General features: G+C 48.7%; 1 protein-coding gene across 1 annotated transcript; it reads right to left on the bottom strand.

The window, feature by feature from the left end:
* Window positions 1–2806: 2806 nt before the first annotated feature.
* Window positions 2807–19777, bottom strand: LOC306968513 (glutamate receptor ionotropic, NMDA 1-like). The gene is made up of 4 exons (XM_079563897.1): window positions 19649–19777; window positions 10061–10317; window positions 3588–3722; window positions 2807–3024 (listed from the first exon to the last, which is right to left on the bottom strand). Coding segments are annotated over exons 1-4 (582 nt in total). The 5' UTR covers window positions 19650–19777; the 3' UTR covers window positions 2807–2835.
* Between the last annotated feature and the right edge of the window lie 462 nt (window positions 19778–20239).

The following is a 20239-nucleotide window of genomic DNA, read 5'->3' as shown; positions in this document are numbered from 1 at the left end:
GTGTGGTCGTCCCGGCTGTTCCCTGTGTGTGTGTGATGTTGGTGAGGTCGTCCCGGCTGTTCCCTGGGTGTGTGTGATGTTGGTGTGGTCGTCCCGGCTGTTCCGTGGGTGTGTGTGACGTTGGTGTGGTCGTCCCGGCTGTTCCGTGGGTGTGTGTGATGTTGGTGTGGTCGTCCCGGCTGTGCCCTGGGTGTGTGTGATGTTGGTGTGGTCGTCCCGGCTGTTCCCTGGGTGTGTGTGATGTTGGTGTGGTCGTCCCGGCTGTTCCCTGGGTGTGTGTGATGTTGGTGTGGTCGTCCCGGCTGTTCCCTGTGTGTGTGTGATGTTGGTGAGGTCATCCCGGCTGTTCCCTGTGTGTGTGTGATGTTGGTGTGGTCGTCCCGGCTGTTCCGTGGGTGTGTGTGATGTTGGTGTGGTCGTCCCGGCTGTTCCCTGGGTGTGTGTGATGTTGGTGAGGTCGTCCCGGCTGTTCCCTGGGTGTGTGTGATGTTGGTGAGGTCGTCCCGGCTGTTCCGTGGGTGAGTGTGATGTTGGTGAGGTCGTCCCGGCTGTTCCCTGGGTGTGTGTGATGTTGGTGCGGTCGTCCCGGCTGTTCCCTGGGTGTGTGTGTGATGTTGGTGCGGTCGTCCCGGCTGTTCCCTGGGTGTGTGTGTGATGTTGGTGTGGTCGTCCCGGCTGTTCCCTGGGTGTGTGTGATGTTGGTGTGGTCGTCCCGGCTGTTCCCTGGGTGTGTGTGATGTTGGTGAGGTCGTCCCGGCTGTTCCGTGGGTGAGTGTGATGTTGGTGTGGTCGTCCCGGCTGTTCCCTGGGTGTGTGTGATGTTGGTGAGGTCGTCCCGGCTGTTCCGTGGGTGAGTGTGATGTTGGTGTGGTCGTCCCGGCTGTTCCCTGGGTGTGTGTGATGTTGGTGCGGTCGTCCCGGCTGTTCCGTGGGTGAGTGTGATGTTGGTGAGGTCGTCCCGGCTGTTCCCTGGGTGTGTGTGATGTTGGTGTGGTCGTCCCGGCTGTTCCCTGGGTGTGTGTGATGTTGGTGAGGTCGTCCCGGCTGTTCCCTGGCTGTGTGTGTGATGTTGGTGTGGTCGTCCCGGCTGTTCCCTGGGTGTGTGTGATGTTGGTGTGGTCGTCCCGGCTGTTCCCTGGGTGTGTGTGATGTTGGTGTGGTCGTCCCGGCTGTTCCGTGGGTGTGTGTGATGTTGGTGTGGTCGTCCCGGCTGTTCCCTGGGTGTGTGTGATGTTGGTGAGGTCATCCCGGCTGTTCCGTGGGTGAGTGTGATGTTGGTGAGGTCGTCCCGGCTGTTCCCTGGGTGTGTGTGATGTTGGTGTGGTCGTCCCGGCTGTTCCGTGGGTGTGTGTGATGTTGGTGTGGTCGTCCCGGCTGTTCCCTGGGTGTGTGTGATGTTGGTGAGGTCGTCCCGGCTGTTCCGTGGGTGAGTGTGATGTTGGTGAGGTCGTCCCGGCTGTTCCCTGGGTGTGTGTGATGTTGGTGCGGTCGTCCCGGCTGTTCCCTGGGTGTGTGTGTGATGTTGGTGCGGTCGTCCCGGCTGTTCCCTGGGTGTGTGTGTGATGTTGGTGTGGTCGTCCCGGCTGTTCCCTGGGTGTGTGTGATGTTGGTGTGGTCGTCCCGGCTGTTCCCTGGGTGAGTGTGATGTTGGTGTGGTCGTCCCGGTTGTTCCCTGGGTGTGTGTGATGTTGGTGAGGTCGTCCCGGCTGTTCCGTGGGTGAGTGTGATGTTGGTGTGGTCGTCCCGGCTGTTCCCTGGGTGTGTGTGATGTTGGTGCGGTCGTCCCGGCTGTTCCGTGGGTGAGTGTGATGTTGGTGTGGTCGTCCCGGCTGTTCCCTGGGTGTGTGTGATGTTGGTGTGGTCGTCCCGGCTGTTCCCTGGGAGTGTGTGATGTTGGTGAGGTCGTCCCGGCTGTTCCCTGGCTGTGTGTGTGATGTTGGTGTGGTCGTCCCGGCTGTTCCCTGGGTGTGTGTGATGTTGGTGTGGTCGTCCCGGCTGTTCCCTGGGTGTGTGTGATGTTGGTGAGGTCGTCCCGGCTGTTCCCTGGGTGTGTGTGATGTTGGTGTGGTCGTCCCGGCTGTTCCCTGGGTGTGTGTGATGTTGGTCAGGTCGTCCCAGCTGTTCCCTGGGTGTGTGTGTGATGTTGGTGTGGTCGTCCCGGCTGTTCCCTGGGTGTGTGTGATGTTGGTCAGGTCGTCCCAGCTGTTCCGTGGGGGTGTGTGATGTTGGTGTGGTCGTCCCGGCTGTTCCCTGGGTGTGTGTGATGTTGTCGTCCCGGCTGTTCTGTGGGTGAGTGTGATGTTGGTGTGGTCGTCCCGGCTGTTCCCTGGGTGTGTGTGATGTTGGTCAGGTCGTCCCAGCTGTTCCCTGGGTGTGTGTGTGATGTTGGTGTGGTCGTCCCGGCTGTTCCCTGGGTGTGTGTGATGTTGGTCAGGTCGTCCCAGCTGTTCCGTGGGGGTGTGTGATGTTGGTGTGGTCGTCCCGGCTGTTCCCTGGGTGTGTGTGATGTTGTCGTCCCGGCTGTTCCGTGGGTGTGTGTGATGTTGTCGTCCCGGCTGTTCCGTGGGTGTGTGTGTGATGTGGTCGTCCCGGCTGTTCCCTGGGTGTGTGTGATGTTGTCGTCCCGGCTGTTCCCTGGGTGTGTGTGATGTTGTCGTCCCGGCTGTTCCCTGGGTGTGTGTGATGTTGTCGTCCCGGCTGTTCCGTGGGTGTGTGTGTGATGTGGTCGTCCCGGCTGTTCCGTGGGTGTGTGTGATGTTGTCGTCCCGGCTGTTCCCTGGGTGTGTGTGATGTTGTCGTCCCGGCTGTTCCGTGGTAGTTCCATGGGTTTTCGTGCTATAGCCGTACCTTGGTCTCGCGCTCCTCCAGCAGCGTCTCCAGTCGTTTCTGCGCCGCGCGGCCCTCGTGGTCGTCGCTCACGATCAGAATGATGTGGTTCCACCGAAACTCACGCATCAAATCGAACCAAACCAGCGCCTGGTGGGAGAACGGTGGCACGGTGCGCAGGAAGGACAGGTGGATGCTCTGCGGAGAGACAGACCGGGGTTACCGTCCCACATGTCACAGGCGTGTTCCATTCAAACTAACTCCAAACGTCACTCAGCGGCGGAACATCTTCAAAGCAAAGAGTTGGGAATCACTGATCTAAAGCAGAGGTGGGCAAACTGTGGCGCGTGGGCCGGATCCGGTCCCCCAAGCAATTTTGTTTGCCCCTCGACTCTTTCCATAACCATGTAATTCTTCATATGTCTCTTTCAATAGTGACATTAACATACAGTATTACAATAAAATTGCTAAGTCAATGCAGTTTGAAAAGGAGCAGAGAGGAGAGCGTTTTATGTAAACCCCTTGTAAACATGAATTTAACCCAATGAATGATATCGGTCACTGCTGGAGCAGCCAAGTGTTTGTCTTTTAGTTGATGAACTGCTGTTAAAGAATAACTGATCTAACATATTTGTGATGATCAGATCACTTTACATACAGTGGGCCTTTTGAAAGTTACACTGTAACTTTGTGATAGAAAGTCGGCGAACAAAGTGTTAAAAGTCCAGGTCAAACTGCAAACTGTCCCGGTGAGTTTGTACCTTGTCCGAGTAGATGGACATGCGCGTGGTCAGCCCCACCACTGGGATGCGGTAAAACCCGGCAGTGTAGGAGACCGGAGTGGGAGTCAGGTGGTCACTGGACTGAGGCGGGTGGCTCACGAGGATCGCGTACACCTGAAACAGACAGGAAACACGGGAGGTACACGGTTTGATCACCACAACTACATACATGTACATACAAGTATAACTACACACAGATTTGTCCACATCATTATTGTGTGTTAATCTCTCCCTCTCTCTCTATGCAGTTGTGTGTTGATACTTATGGCTTGCAAGTTTTTTATTCCACACTTTACCGTTTTTACTGTACATCATTAATGTTAAAGTCAAAACCTCTGTGTGTCTGGAAAATCAGGGACAATTGCTTCGTTTTATTATTGCTTAAGAACGTTTTCTGTGTTTTGGTGGGACAACAGTGTTGCACCCGCCAATACCTGGTGCAAAACAGCACACTTTCAGTGCCCGTCTCTCTTCTGGACATATTCAGCCGATATGAGCGAGCTAAACCCGGGGCTGTCTTGGTGAAGCGTTTATTTTATTTTATTGTTCAAGTCGTTCCATAAATGAAACCCTTGTACAGAAACATAGCTACGCTTGTATTTGTTTTTTTGTTTCTGTAACCCAGTGACCCTAAGGCTATGTCAATTCTCTCTATGTTTGAACATCTTCTGAATAGAAATGAAGGTGGAAGATTATGATTTGGTGCTTTATACAGCACCGCTAATGTGTTAACGTCCACAATATACAGTGAGAAGAAAAAGTAAGTAAACTGTTTGGAAATGCTCTCATTTCTGCAGTGTCTGCTTAAACTAAAGCCACCCAAACATTTACATTTGATCATATTCATATTTTTATTGGCCATAACATCACTGCTCACAAAAACTTAGGGCACACTCAAAAAACACAATGTAACTCAGTCAAATTTCTGGGATATCAGACTGTCCAGTGAGGAAGCCACGCTTATTGTGAATCAATTTCACTTGGTGTTGTGGAAATGAAACAGACAACAGGTGGAAATGAGAGGCAATTAGCAAGATCACTCCAAAAGAGAAATGGTTTTGCAGGTGGTGACCACAGACCATTTCCCTGTCTTCATCCTTTGTACCGTATTTTTGGAACACTTTTGCATTTGTCCAGTGTTCTCACCACTAGAGGTATCATGAGGAGCATCTACAACCCACAGAAGCTGCTCAGGGAGTGATGCTCATCCAAAATGGCACGTCCATTCGTGCTGTGGCAAGAAGGTTTGCTGTGTCTCCCAGCGCAGTGTCCAGAGCATGGAGGAGATACCAGGAGACAGGCCAGTACACCAGGAGACCTGGGGGGGGCCGACCGAGGTCAACAACCCAGCAGCAGGACCGCTATCTGCTCATTTGTGCACGGAGAAACAGGAGAAGCACTGCCCGAGCCCTACAAAATGACCTCCAGAGGGCCACAAATGTGCATGTTGGTCCTCAAACGGTCAAAAACCGACTCCATGAGGGTGGTATGAGGGTGGTATGAGGGTGGTATGAGGGGGGTATGAGGGTGGTATGAGGGGGGCATGAGGGGGGTATGAGGGCGTTGGGCCGGTGCTTACTGCCCAACACCGTGCAGCCCGATTGGCATTTGCCCCGAGAACACAGCGATTGGCAGATTGGCCAATGGTGCCCTGTGCTCTTCACGGATGAGAGCAGGTTCACCCTGAGCACATGTGACAGACGTGACAGAGTCTGGAGACGCCCTGGAGAACGTTCTGCTGCTGCAACATCATCCAGCATGACCGGTTTGGTGGTGGGTCAGTGATGGTCTGGGGAGGCATTTCATTGGAGGGCCGCACAGCCCTCCATGTGCGAGCCAGAGGTTCCCTGACTGGCATTGGGGACCGGGATGAGATCCTCAGACCTATTGTAAGACCATGTGCTGGTGCTGTGGGCCCTGGGTTCCTTCTGATGCCTGATAATGCCAGGCCACATGTGGCAAGAGTGTGTCAGCAGGTCCTGCATGATGAAGGTATTGATGTTCTGGACTGGCCTGCCCGTTCTCCAGACTTAAATCCAATAGAGCACATCTGGGACATCACGTCTCGGTCCATCCATCAACGCCACGTCGCACCACAGACTGTCCAGGAGCTGACTGATGCTCTAATCCAGGCCTGGGAGGAGATCCCTCAGGAGGACATCCGTGGTCTCATCAGGAGCTGCCCAGGCGTTGTAGGGAGTGCATTCAGGCACGTGGAGGCCACACACACGACTGAGGATGATACAGACTCGTTTGGAGGAATTTCTACAGAATTTGGACAAACCTGATTTGTCACTTTGATTTTGACTATAATTTTGGATCCAGACCTCCAGGGGCTGAGAATTTGATTTCCATTTATCATTCTTATGTTATTTTGTTCTCAACACTTTGCCCTACACTATGAATAAAGATTTTCATCCGAAAAATCGAATTGATTGACATCTAGGATGTGTTTTTTTGAGTGTGCCCTAAGTTTTTGTGAGCAGTGTATAAACCTTCACACGAGAGGGAGGAATAAGTAAGTACACCCCCTGAATCTGACTGAACTGCAACAGTTTTGTAAAGAGGAATGATCCCAGATTGGAAAAGGAAAGCAGTTATTGCTGCAAAAGAAGAGTCATCAGATGTTTAATACAGGGGTTCACTTACTTATTCCATGCATGTTGTGAATGTCTCAGGTTTTTTTTTCCTTTTTTTTTCTATTGATGGTTACAAAACAGCCCGCACCATGACTCTCCTGCTCCAGACTTCACATTGAGGAGAGGGTTTGGATGTTGGTGCTGTTCCATTTTTCTTCCACACATGACGTTGTGTGTTCCTCCCAAAATATTCAACTTTGGTTTGTGAAAGAGCTCTTGGATGCTCCACAGCACTACTCGAACTGGGGACCGACTGGACCCAAAGTTGAACAGTCTGATGTGGCTGATGTTGTGTGTGTGTGAACATGGACTGAACTAACGTTGGAGGAAATGCAGTTGGATCTACGGCGGTCTCGGGGTGACCTACAAGTGCTAAATTAGCTCTGACTGAATTAAATTAAAACATCGCACAATGATGTCCTGCCTTTGAGCCGCAGGTGACTGAGGCCCCGCCCACTGGAGTCCCGCCCCCTGGAGCTCCGTGAAGCACAGACCCACATTACAAATATAATGACATCAATATCAGGCTGCAAATAATAAAACTGCCACACGTCTGTTTGAAACTTCTCTTCCACATGATTGTGTTGGTGCTTCAGTCGTGTTTATGAGAAGTCGCGATACTAAAGCTGTCCACAAGAGGTCAGTGTTCAGACAGAATGAAACAGCTCTGAAACTTCGAAGCGCACAACACTTTTTTGCAGGAAAGCTTCAAAGTATTACAAGGCTTCACTTGCCCATCACGACCGCTTGTGCTTCACAGCTAGAAGGTCCTGGGTTCGATTCCCACCTGGACGTGGCCTTTCTGTTCTCCCTGTGTCTGCGTTTCAGAAAATTTCAGTCCAAACTGCAGCTGCACATGTTTTAGAATCTCCATTGTTGAGCAATGTCATACATTTAGATTTAATGCCATGTTTGTATCTAATTTAATTATTTTTAATGACATTTAAGGCCTTGATTTTGGCACAATTCATTTACTGACTTCAATGTTTCTGTTTTAAATCCCAGTCTCACTATGCGACGTACGACCTGCGATTCTCAGCTACGACTGAACACACGTAGATTTCATAACTCGAAGCCTCTGTAGCCGAGAGCGAGGGGATTAGAGTTAATCTGTGTGTTTTGATGGATGGCGCTGGATTACAGATTTCAGGACACTCGTAATCTCTGCCTCACAATCACATTTCTTTATTCTGCAGAGGCGCTGGGCTGTGGCCTGCGGATGGGCTCAGAGGACGAGGCGGCGGCAAGTGTCTGTCCCGCCTAAGGTCAGGAATAACACATCGCAGAATAACCCACATGTTAGAGGAGACCCTGCAGCAGGTTTTGGACAATACAGCGTTTCATCATTGCCCTGATTCAACGTTTCTACATAGATTTATCGGGGAATTGTAACTTCAAGGGACATTTTCCTCAAATCTGTAATTTTGTTGCAAAAAATATAGGTAATTTTAGCCATAAAAGTGTAATGACCCTGGGGAGCAGACAGGGGGCAGTACTGTAAGTGTAATGACCCTGGCAGTAGACAGGGGGCAGTACTGTAAGTGTAATGACCCTGGCAGTAGACAGGGGGCAGTGCTGTAAGTGTAATGACCCTGGCAGTAGACAGGGGGCAGTGCTGTAAGTGTAATGACCCTGGGGAGTAGACAGGGGGCGGTGCTGTAAGTGTATTGACCCTGTGGAGCAGACAGGGGGCAGTACTGTAAGTGTAATGACCCTGGCAGTAGACAGGGGGCAGTACTGTAAGTGTAATGACCCTGTGGAGCAGACAGGGGGCAGTACTGTAAGTGTAATGACCCTGGCAGTAGACAGGGGGCGGTGCTGTAAGTGTAATGACCCTGGGGAGCAGACAGGGGGCAGTACTGTAAGTGTAATGACCCTGGGGAGCAGACAGGGGGCGGTGCTGTAAGTGTAATGACCCTGGGGAGCAGACAGGGGGCAGTACTGTAAGTGTAATGACCCTGGGGAGCAGACAGGGGGCAGTACTGTAAGTGTAATGACCCTGGCAGTAGACAGGGGGCAGTGCTGTAAGTGTAATGACCCTGGGGAGCAGACAGGGGGCAGTACTGTAAGTGTAATGACCCTGGGGAGCAGACAGGGGGCAGTGCTGTAAGTGTAATGACCCTGGCAGTAGACAGGGGGCAGTGCTGTAAGTGTAATGACCCTGGCAGTAGACAGGGGGCAGTGCTGTAAGTGTAATGACCCTGGCAGTACACAGGGGGCAGTGCTGTAAGTGCAATGACCCTGGGGAGCAGACAGGGGGCAGTGCTGTAAGTGTATTGACCCTGGGGAGCAGACAGGGGGCAGTACTGTAAGTGTAATGACCCTGGGGAGCAGACAGGGGGCAGTGCTGTAAGTGTAATGACCCTGGCAGTAGACAGGGGGCAGTGCTGTAAGTGTAATGACCCTGGGGAGCAGACAGGGGGCAGTGCTGTAAGTGCAATGACCCTGGGGAGCAGACAGGGGGCAGTGCTGTAAGTGTATTGACCCTGGCAGTAGACAGGGGGCAGTGCTGTAAGTGCAATGACCCTGGGGAGCAGACAGGGGGCAGTGCTGTAAGTGTATTGACCCTGGGGAGCAGACAGGGGGCAGTGCTGTAAGTGTAATGACCCTGGGGAGCAGACAGGGGGCAGTGCTGTAAGTGTAATGACCCTGGGGAGCAGACAGGGGGCAGTGCTGTAAGTGTAATGACCCTGGGGAGCAGACAGGGGGCAGTGCTGTAAGTGTAATGACCCTGGGGAGCAGACAGGGGGCAGTGCTGTAAGTGTAATGACCCTGGGGAGCAGACAGGGGGCAGTACTGTAAGTGTAATGACCCTGTGGAGCAGACAGGGGGCAGTGCTGTAAGTGTAATGATCCTGGGGAGCAGACAGGGGGCAGTGCTGTAAGTGTAATGACCCTGGCAGTACACAGGGGGTGGTGCTGTAAGTGTAATGACCCTGGCAGTACACAGGGGGCGGTGCTGTAAGTGTAATGACCCTGGGGAGCAGACAGGGGGCAGTGCTGTAAGTGCAATGACCCTGGGGAGCAGACAGGGGGCAGTGCTGTAAGTGCAATGACCCTGGGGAGCAGACAGGGGGCAGTGCTGTAAGTGTATTGACCCTGGCAGTAGACAGGGGGCAGTGCTGTAAGTGTAATGACCCTGGCAGTAGACAGGGGGCAGTGCTGTAAGTGTAATGACCCTGGGGAGCAGACAGGGGGCAGTGCTGTAAGTGCAATGACCCTGGGGAGCAGACAGGGGGCAGTGCTGTAAGTGTATTGACCCTGGGGAGCAGACAGGGGGCAGTGCTGTAAGTGTAATGACCCTGGGGAGCAGACAGGGGGCAGTGCTGTAAGTGTATTGACCCTGGGGAGCAGACAGGGGGCAGTGCTGTAAGTGTAATGACCCTGGGGAGCAGACAGGGGGCAGTGGTGTAAGTGTAATGACCCTGTGGAGCAGACAGGGGGCAGTGCTGTAAGTGTATTGACCCTGTGGAGCAGACAGGGGGCAGTGCTGTAAGTGTAATGACCCTGGGGAGCAGACAGGGGGCAGTGCTGTAAGTGTAATGACCCTGGCAGTACACAGGGGGCGGTGCTGTAAGTGTAATGACCCTGGCAGTACACAGGGGGCGGTGCTGTAAGTGTAATGACCCTGGCAGTAGACAGGGGGCAGTGCTGTAAGTGTAATGACCCTGGCAGTAGACAGGGGGCAGTACTGTAAGTGTAATGACCCTGGGGAGCAGATAGGGGGCAGTGCTGTAAGTGTAATGACCCTGGCAGTAGACAGGGGGCAGTACTGTAAGTGTAATGACCCTGGGGAGCAGACAGGGTTCAGTACCTGGTTGGAAATGAGGTCCTCGCACACCGACAGGGCCATCTGGATGGCGTTGGCCTTGTGTGTGACCGAGATGGCGTTCATCTTAAACTTCTCTTTGCCGTAGACCGTGTTGGCCTGGGTCACGGCCTCCTTAAACACCTGCTCGTAGCGTTTCTGACTCAGGACAGCGCCGATGTTCACGATCCGGGGCTCGCAGCCGCACAACGCCAGGGCGCAGAAGTGCAGCATCACCACCAGGGGGAACCAGCGCAACGTCACTGCAGAAAAGAGGAGCAGATCGAGCAGGTCAGACATTTAAAGTGGACTTTCTGGTGAACACACTGAGCACAGAACAGAGTCAGCGATGGATTATGGGCTTGTAGAGCTTTAACATCACTCAGCACTCCATAGATCAGGAGTACGAGGACCCCAGGGGGTACACAACGACTTAGCAGGGGGGTACTTTGAATTATTTCACATCTAAAAAGAAGGTGAAAATGAATAGCACTGAAATATTGTTTTAAAAGAAAAGTTATTTTAAAGGATGTTTTGCTGTAAAAGGTTTGGGTTTCAGAGTGTTTAAGCTTCATTTTGAACACAATACACAACTAAATACCAATAATTCTGAGTTTAGCAGATCATTTTTTAAATATTTGGCAGCACCTTCGAATTAAGGGGTACTTTGAGTAGAAATGAAAGACTCAAGGGGTATGTGAGACAAAGAAGATTGGGAACCACTGTCATAGATCAGTGGTTTCCAACCCTTTTTCCTTGAAGCCCCCGCACGTGCTGTAGTCAGGCCTGGATCTAAACATAAAGATAATGGCCTATACGCCTTTATGCCAAACAAATAAACTGAAATTTGAACGTTTTACGCAGCTGTACTTCCTTGTACCTCATATATTTTGCTCAAATAATTTCACTTATGACCTGTCCCCCTGACCAGGCAAAGGGATAGTGTTAAAATACAGATGCTGTGACGTGGTTCTGCAAATATTGCAACAGAATGAATATTGTTGTCACTAATATGATATGGATAACACAATAATAATAATAATGGCTTACACCAAATATCTCAAAGCTCCATCAGCCCCTCCTACCACTACCAACCACTCACTCACATTCTACATTCATCCTGGCCTATTGTGCATGTTTTTAGTGGGAGGGTGAACATAAACTCCACAGAAAGGCCCCCTCCAGCCAGGGATCGAACCACACAAGACCTAACCACTGTGCCACCGTGCTGCTGCCATTAAGGCAATCTACTGCCTGCATTATTCATATATTCTAGTTCTGTTGTATTTATTGGGGACAGTGCACTTGGCCTACGGCTGGGCACCTTCCAATGTGATCAGTTACCAGTAGTTAAACGGTGAATGGTGTTAACAATACTTGAAAGTTAATGTTTGTTTTTAACTTTCTTTGAAAAATGGTCATAAATATCAAAAATTCTGCCATGATACGTCAACTTTTGCGCAAAACTGTGATTTCTGAAGTTTCTCCATCATAAAGGGCGGCACAGCAGCACAGCGGTTCGCGCTCGTGCTTCACAGCTAGAAGGTCCGAGTTCGACTACCACTATGAACATGTACAATGACTGCAGCTCGTCTGCGGCGCAGTCACATGACTCCAGGTCTGCACTCCCTACACTGGCTCCAGTACAGGTGAGGGTAAACTTTAAACTCTTAATGTTTGTTTTTAATCAGTTCAGGGACTTGCATCTTCCTGTTTGTGTGAACTGTACATCAGCCCTTAGAGGCTGCGTCTGCAGGACAGACCTGGAGGTCTAGGACCAAAAGTAAGCAGTGGGTGATGGTTCCTCTTCAGTGGCTGGTCCTTGGCTCTGGTCCTCTCTGGTCATCCCTGACCTGACACTGTTTAAAGCGAGGTTGAAAACATACCTGTTTAGATCTGCTTTGACGGCTAACTGCACATGTGAAATGTATGATTTTTATATTCTGTGTTGAAACTGTTTTTATCACATTGCACTTATGGAAAGCACTTTGGTTCAGCGTGTGCTGTTGTAAAGCACTGAATCACGTGCGTGGGACGCTCAAAGTGCACGTGGAGAGTAGTTTACATGCGTGTCAATGAAACAGAACAGCTCGTATGTATACAGATTTCTTGCATGTGTGGCATAACTCTAACATCATATGTTTGAAGCTAAATGCTAGCGGACGTAGGAAAACGTTTACCAAAATACACAATTGTCAAAGTTTCCCAGAGTACCCGCTATTGAGCCCATTTATATTAGAGCTCCCACTTTAACCAAGCACATTATCTCCAGTTCAGCTTTATCCAAATCTAGGTCTTAGCTTTCAAATGAGGCGATACACTTCTCCAGTCGCAGTGGGGGTTCAGAGGTCAATCAGCTGCTTTTGAACCGGTTTGCCGTTAAAGCGAGCGCCCGCCTAACGAGGCGGCAGCGAGAGCGAGAGCGAGTGCATTATTTACCGGTGCGTACATGCGAGCGCGGACTCGTATGAACATGTACAGTGTAAACAGATGAGGCCCTTGGCATGATTTATGCATCATCCACACGGATATACTGTACATATACTGTACATATACTGTACATGACACCAGCTCCAGCTCGGCTTCTTCAGACTCATGTTTCCTCTGGGACGTGTGAGACAAACATCTGCATTTACATCGCTTTGCCGCTCAAAAAGAGAATGGTCCCGAACAGACAACTAAAGGGAAGATTTGTTAGTTTTACCTGATTATTTTAGCCCCACTTTTACCTAAATTTTATTTACTTTTTTTTTTGTCCACCAATTCCCTCTTTTTTTCCCTCATTCCCTCACCAGGGCAGGATCGAGATCAGCTCAGGCCTAATCTGGCTCTAAAGTCGACCTAAATGAGACGGTCTCATCTGGGTGCAAACCCTGTTTAAAGCAGAGGAAACACCTTCACTTCAGTGCAGAACAAAAGCATCAGTGAAATCACTGAAACAACATCGTCAAGTGTTAAAATGACTTTGATTCATCAGCTTGTTTCCATCATGATGTATTTACAATAATGGACGATCTTTTTTAAATCACCACTCTCCTAAAGGTTAGGATTGGGGTGAGTTTGGACTAGTTTCAGCGTTGTCCTGCTGAGGTGATGTTTCCTGTGGAAGTGGAGCTCCACTGATCACGTGCCCCGCCTCCATCAGCTGTGTTCAGACCCTTCTCGCTCCAGCCTGGCTCCATGCAGCCATCTTAAGACTGATAGTGTCTATCACAGTAGCTAAAAGTAGATGACCGCAAAGCATCATGGGATGTAAAGCCAGTCGAACTAGTGCTCATTTTGCACGGGGGTCTTTGGCCTGAGTCACTTCGAGAGTCAGGCTTTGAAAGTTTTTTCCTACAAAACCTGTTCAAACTCTAAGGAACTAAGCACAACATTTATTTATTTATTGGTTTATTTGGTCGGGACAGTGCATGTTAATGAACATACATGGGTCTCATGCATGTAAACAAGCCACACTGGATTGTAGCCTTGGGCTAATTTCCATCCGTCGTCCCCCATGTGCACTCACAAACACTCACATTCAAGACATACGACATACCTACACGTGCACGTGTAGAACTTCTTCTTTTTCTTAAGTTTAAAGAACTAAGAAGGAGCTCAGTTCTCCTGATGGACTTGTGCAAATCAGATTCTAGATATCCAGACCGGTTTCCAGAGGCTGGTAAGATCGGTGACAACGTGACACAACCGGAAAGAGAATGGGCCGAACAAGAAACAGACAAGACAAAGCGGAGGCCATATTTATGTGGATGAGCGAGTTTCAGTGTGTGGGGCAGATAAAGAGTAACAGGTACATTTGATTTCTGCATTTTGTCGGTCAGAAAGGCCCTACAAGTCCAACACTCTCAGATGTGGAGTTATGTAGGAAACAGCAGCGCTGTGAGTGAAAGGCCTCAGCTGAACATAACAGCATGCTCACCCAAACAACAGATCGAAGCTCTTCAATACAAGATCCTGCAGATGGTATGTTAGCATGTTACCTGAATATACACGCACACACATGTGCTGTCTGTTTGTCTAACTGTGTGACCTTAACTCTAAAGTTGGCTATAGTTATCCCTGTAATTAAACTGCCTCTTCACCGCCCTCATGGTGCCTTCCTGGATCGTCCTGTCTCTTCATAGAGCCGAGCGTGACAAGCCTTTCATTAATGTGCTGAGAGAGGAGATGCTGGACTTTGGGACAGTTTCTGTTTCATGTAGACAGGTCCAGCCGTTACAAACACCTTAACCAGAAACGTTTAACTATTTGAGGAAGCCCAGATGATGATGTCATGACCGTGGAAGCTTGAACAAGTCTGCTTCATGCTTGGGTGTAACTTCAAGACACTTGAAGGTTCAGGTTCATTTCATACAAAGTGTCTTGGATAGCAAGGGTTAGAGCTGAAAAGGCATAGGCACACAAGGCGTGTCTCAGTTACACCAGTTCTGTTTGGAGGAAAGGACCAAAACTCCTCCAAATATTGTAAGAAGCTTGTGGAAGGAAATCCAAAACGTTTGACCCAAAATATTCAGTTTAAAGGCAATTCTAACAAATATTAATGAAATTGTGTAGAAAATTCTACCTCTCATTGTTCTGGTATTTAGCAATCATCGATTAGCGTCATCCTGGTTCTGGAGAACGTCCCACAAACGTTGAGCTCTTCATTTCCAGCCGTTTGTGCAGAGGTTGTGTGAGCTGCTGGGGTTGTGAATAAATCATGCCTCTGCGTGGTTCATTAAGCCTCTCGGTGCATTTTTAATTGAGACGTTACATTAATGTCTCTGTAACGAGCTGCGTGTTCGCTTCTGCATCAACCGTGGATTTATTCATGAACATGTGAAAGGGGAGCGAGCGAAGGTGCACTTTCATTTATAAAAGAGGAGGAATGTGTGCAGGAGATGTATGGAGAAACAGATACAAAGTTTAAGGTTCCATATCTTAAAGCAAATATCTGGAGAAACAAGATTATGGACGACCCAAAGCTTGAAAATGACAGTAAGCCTTTATCCTAACACGATGTCCCACAGAGTCACTTTGACATGAAGCTTAAACACTTAGCTTCAAGTCCACGTCTCTTCCTTTTTTATTTCTTATTGCATTAAAGAGTTATTAAGCGACACCGTTATCGTCCGTTATTTAGGCTGTTTATGGGGCTAACGTGAAAAACAACAGTATCTGCCTGTAAAAGTTGAAATTGTGTATTACTGTACGAAATACAGCTAAACAGAGGCTTGTTTGGATCAACATCACAGATTTTTTTCTGGATTCTGAGATATTGAGTGTTTTATGAAACACTCTCCTTTCTGATTAACTCCTCTCTCCAACTCTCTCCAACTCTCTCCTCTCTGGACAGACACTAACGTTATGGGAAGATGCAAATACCTGAATATCTCAGTTTCAAGTACATTTTCAACGACAACATTGATAACACTGCATGTTATCGATCACTGCTGCATTTAAACAACCTGACAACCAGACTAACACCACGCCCCCTCAGACTAACACCACGCCCCCTCAGACTAACACCACGCCCCCTCAGACTAACACCACGCTCCCTCAGACTAACACCACGCCCCCTCAGACTAACACCACGCCCCCTCAGACTAACACCACGCCCCCTCAGACTAACACCACGCCCCCTCAGACAAACACCACGCCCCCTCAGACTAACACCACGCCCCCTCAGACTAACACCACGCCCCCTCAGACTAACACCACGCCCCCTCAGACTAACACCACGCCCCCTCAGACAAACACCACGCCCCCTCAGACTAACACCACGCCCCCTCAGACTAAAAAAAAAAAGAAAAGAAAAGAATGGCAAAAATACCTATAAAATATCCAGATGTGACTCTTCACAAGTTTTCAATCGTCTTTTATTCACTTCTGTGAATAACACAGGGCTCCCAAAACCACACATAAGGTGTATTAGAGTGAAAGCCCCACCCCCACACCTGTGGCACTCAGTGTGTTAAGTGCTCCATTCACAAACACTGCAACGCCTTAACGGAGCCCCCTTTCTCCAGTTTGGCTTTACCCAAATCTAAAAGCTTCAACAGAATAAAAAGAATAAAAATAAAATATAGACGGAAATGCAACAAAAATGTAACATAACAAAACAAAAATGTAACATAACACAACAAAAATGTAACATAACACAACAAAAATGTAACGATAACACAACAAAAATGTAACAATAACACAACAAAAACATGCGAGAAAAGCAACTGCGCCCAAAACCTTGCGACAACGTGATAAAAAAGTGACTTTTGTAGGTCTTAGCTTTCAAATGAGGCATTACACTGCTGCTCTCCAGTTGAGAAGGTTTTAGATTTGGGTAGAGCCGAACTAGAGAAAAGTCGGGGGTAAGGGGAGGAGATGGCTTTGCTGCTGGAGGCTGGAGGCTGAGCTGGGGCTGGTCGTCACACGAGTGGAGATGACGGATGTTTCTATCACTTTATGAGTCAATCATTGAACCTGTCGTCATTTATTCTGACGGAGAAGACGTTTACCTTTGTGCCACTTTTGTGTCATGTGGATAGCTCCATGACTTACAGAGATAGTAACCATAAACCGAGCCCAAAACATCAGTTACCATAGTTACCGGCATGGCATTCTGGGCTGCCTCCATTTTACACTAACCCGTGAAGGAGCTGATAAGGAGAGAGTGGGGAAGTGTTATTGTGGAAAATCAGTAGAATATAAATACAACGTTTGACTATTTACATGTTATCTTCAAAAATCCTCTTAACCCAGTGCATTTTCTACAGTTGAGCTTTACAGTGTAACTCCTCATTTGAAAGCTAAGACCTACATAACCAATCAAAGCTTACGATTGTCATGTTTTCATCCTGTCCTGGCTTGTTCACAGTTACGTCACACAAAACACAACGCGACACAAAAAGTAAACAGAACACAATTAAAACGTGACAATACTGTGGCAAACATGCGACTACAAAGCACTGAAAACATGATCAAAATGCAGAAGGACTCAATCATGAGAAGAAGAAAGAAGAAGCTCAGATCAGGTTTGTAAGCCTTACATCTGCGTTGAGGTGTTTTACTGGTCTAAGCTCCAGCTGAGAAGCTCTGGAGAAAAAGTGCTTGGTTAAAGGGACTGTACAGAGTTTAAAAATGTTAAAATGAAGTGTTTCCCTCCCCCTACATGTTCCTCCATGTCCTCATGTGTAGAATGAGCTCAGACCTGTTCACCACAACTGCCTCTGAAATCCTGCACTGTCACTCACAAAGGTGTTCCTTTGGGTCTGAAGTGCCATCATGCACGAGCTTAATGTAGAAGCTGCAGTTTCACATATGACCTGAGATGGCAGTAGTGAGTATAAAATCACAAACTTGCATCTAACCCCTTTAAATAGTTGTTAACTGACAAAGAGGAAAATCCATGGTGACGTATTGGTATTAATGGTGTATTTTCAATAAAAGCAGGGGAGGGTGGGGTAAATTGAACCACCTAATAAAACATTTTTATTTTGATGCAAGATTATCGATTTGATCTTTACGTGATTTGACCGGACCAGACGGGCCATCCTGCCTCAGCTCTGCCCGATCCCATCAGACCTGGGAAGCTCTGCAGGGAAGGGCCTGGTCAGTACTGGGACGGAAGCCTGGCGAATGTAGTGTGTGAGTGGCTGGTGGTGGTCGGAGGGGCCGATGGCACAGACTGGTTGCCTCACAGGGCAGCTGTGGCTAGAATAGTAGCTTACCATCACCAAGTATGGAGTGAATGAATAATGCAATGGAAAGCGTCTTTGTCCAGAAAAGCGCTGGAGTATTATTATTATTGATTGACTGCAGAATTTTTCCGCAGTCAATTATTGGTTTTCATGTTCTTTATTATTATTCCTCTTCCATCTTTTTCCCGATTTTCTCCAGCTTTCAGCACTTTCATGCTTTGTGCAATTTATGCAAGTTATGCATCAAAATGTTCCGCATGTTGAGGAGAAGGTGCTATTACTTTTGGGACTTCTGCAACTTACGTTTTTTCCGCAATCGGCCAAAATGTCGGAGATTTTTCCCATTGACTTATAATGGGGCTGCCGCAAATCCATGCTTTTCTGCACCTTTTTCTGCATTTTATGCAATTTCTGCACTTTGTGCATGTTCAGCTTCTGCAACTTGTGGGTTTTGAGAAAAAAATGTCCGTCTGCCGTTTTCCAGTTTTTTTATACGAGAGTTTGAAATTTTTGCATTGGTGTGTATGGGGGGAATCCAGCCAATGGGGAAACTCCGCCTTTCAGCCATTTGTGCAGCTTCTGCCAATCAAGCACTGAGGCCATTTCAACAGTTTGACCAGTTTATGGAATATAAAAAGTCTGTGCAATATTAATAATTTATGCAAATTAACCACTTTATGGGATTTAACCAGTTAATGCATTTTAAAGCGTTTATGCAACTTAAGAGTTTATGCCATTTAGGATTTATGAATTTTAAAGAGTTTATGCAATTTACATAATTTACGAATTATCCCATTCATGCATTTTACCACTTTATGCAGTTTATACAGTTTATGCAAAATGACATTTGATGCATTTTACCAGTTTATGCAAATTTGATTATGCAATTGGAAAAGTTTATGCAATTTATGCATTCGCTTCCCGCATTTCCGCAGTCAATCGCAATGGCGATTATTATTATTATCATTTTTATTTTTATTTTTATTTTTATTATCATTATTATTATTATTATTATTATTATTATTATTATTATTATTATTATTATTATTATTATTATTATTATTAAAACGGGAAAAGTTTGCCATAAAACTGCACTTTTTATGAATAAAAAAACAAAAAACGCTATTTAATGAGTGCGTTTTTGGTCTAACACAAAAACACAAATATGCAGGTCATTAGTTTCGTATAAAAGCACATTAATAGTTGAAGCAGTTTCCCTCTGAAGCTTCGTTTGATGCAAAGGTGGCCCTTACAGGACGTTGTTGATGAGCTGTGGTGAAACATCATATGTTTTATGTTTTATGTTTAGTATATTACACTAAACGTGACACCCAGCCCGGCTCTGCCTGATAAGACAGGAGCTAAACCTGAAGGATACGGAGGTTTAGTCTGAGGACCAGGTTTCAGCATCAACAGTTGCACAAAAACAACTTTGCTTCACGCTTTTCCAGACACGTCCCACATTCGCCTTCACGCTTTGAAATGCAGACGTGCACGGCGTAAATAAATCAGCCACAACTCCCGCTCTTTTCTCTGCCCAAACACAAACATCTGAAGCGCTACCTTCGCGTGCACGTGACGCACGGACGGATCTGATAATGACACGATCCCTCGGGGTCCGTGTGAGATTCTGCTCGAGTCCGGACTGAACCGGGTCTGTGTGTTTACCTCATCCAGAACCCCGTGTCGAGCCGCGCGCGCGCTGTGGGAGCACGAGTGTGTGAGTGCGTGCGCGCCGAGTCAATGTCAAATCAGAGAAACGCCAAAAGGACGCGCGGCGGAGGGACATTTGGGTCGAAAAACAGACGTGAAATGGCGATGGGTGGATGAAGCGGGGGGGGGGGGGGGGGGGGGGGGGGGGGTTAGTGCGGGGCGTGGGAATCAGAAATAAATCACCAAATGCGGCTGGACTCACTGGTTTGTGCCGCGGACGCGTCTCGCGCGGAGGATCCTGTTGAATTTAACCTTGAGTCCTGCGTAGAGCCGCGGGGTCTGGTCCGAGTCCCCTGGTCCCCGCTCGGGTTCGGGGCAGGTTCGAAACGCGGGTCCGGCGCTCAGTTGGACGCGTTTGATGAATGAACCATGAGGCGGAGGCGCGCGCTCGTGCGGATCCGGCGCGTCTCTTCGCGTTCCCAGTGGAACTCCGTTTAATCCTGGTCTAGTCCGGGTCTTGGGTCTCTGGGCTTCGGTCCCCTGCGCGTGTGAGAGTGAGATCCTCAGGTGCGTGCGTCCTGTTGCGCGCTCCTCGTCTCTCTCCGGAGCCGTGTCGCACGCGCTCTTCCGCAGCGGCTCTTCTCGGTTTTTCGGACGCGTTCCGTCTCGGTTCGGACTCGTGTGTTTGACCTGATGCGCGCGGGCTCGTCCTTGTGGTGGAGGAGGATGATGATGATGCTGAGTGAGGCGCGGTCACGAGGCAGCCAGGCGCGCGGCCGAGGAGTGCGGGCGGGGGCGCGCTGCGCGCCTCTCTCCGTCAGTGAGTTTAGGCGGATTTAATGAGAGGTTTGAT

This window comes from Gobius niger (assembly GCF_951799975.1).
Source record: "Gobius niger genome assembly, chromosome: 1".
NCBI lineage: Eukaryota > Metazoa > Chordata > Actinopteri > Gobiiformes > Gobiidae > Gobius > Gobius niger.
This window is presented reverse-complemented; position numbering and strand designations above follow the sequence as displayed.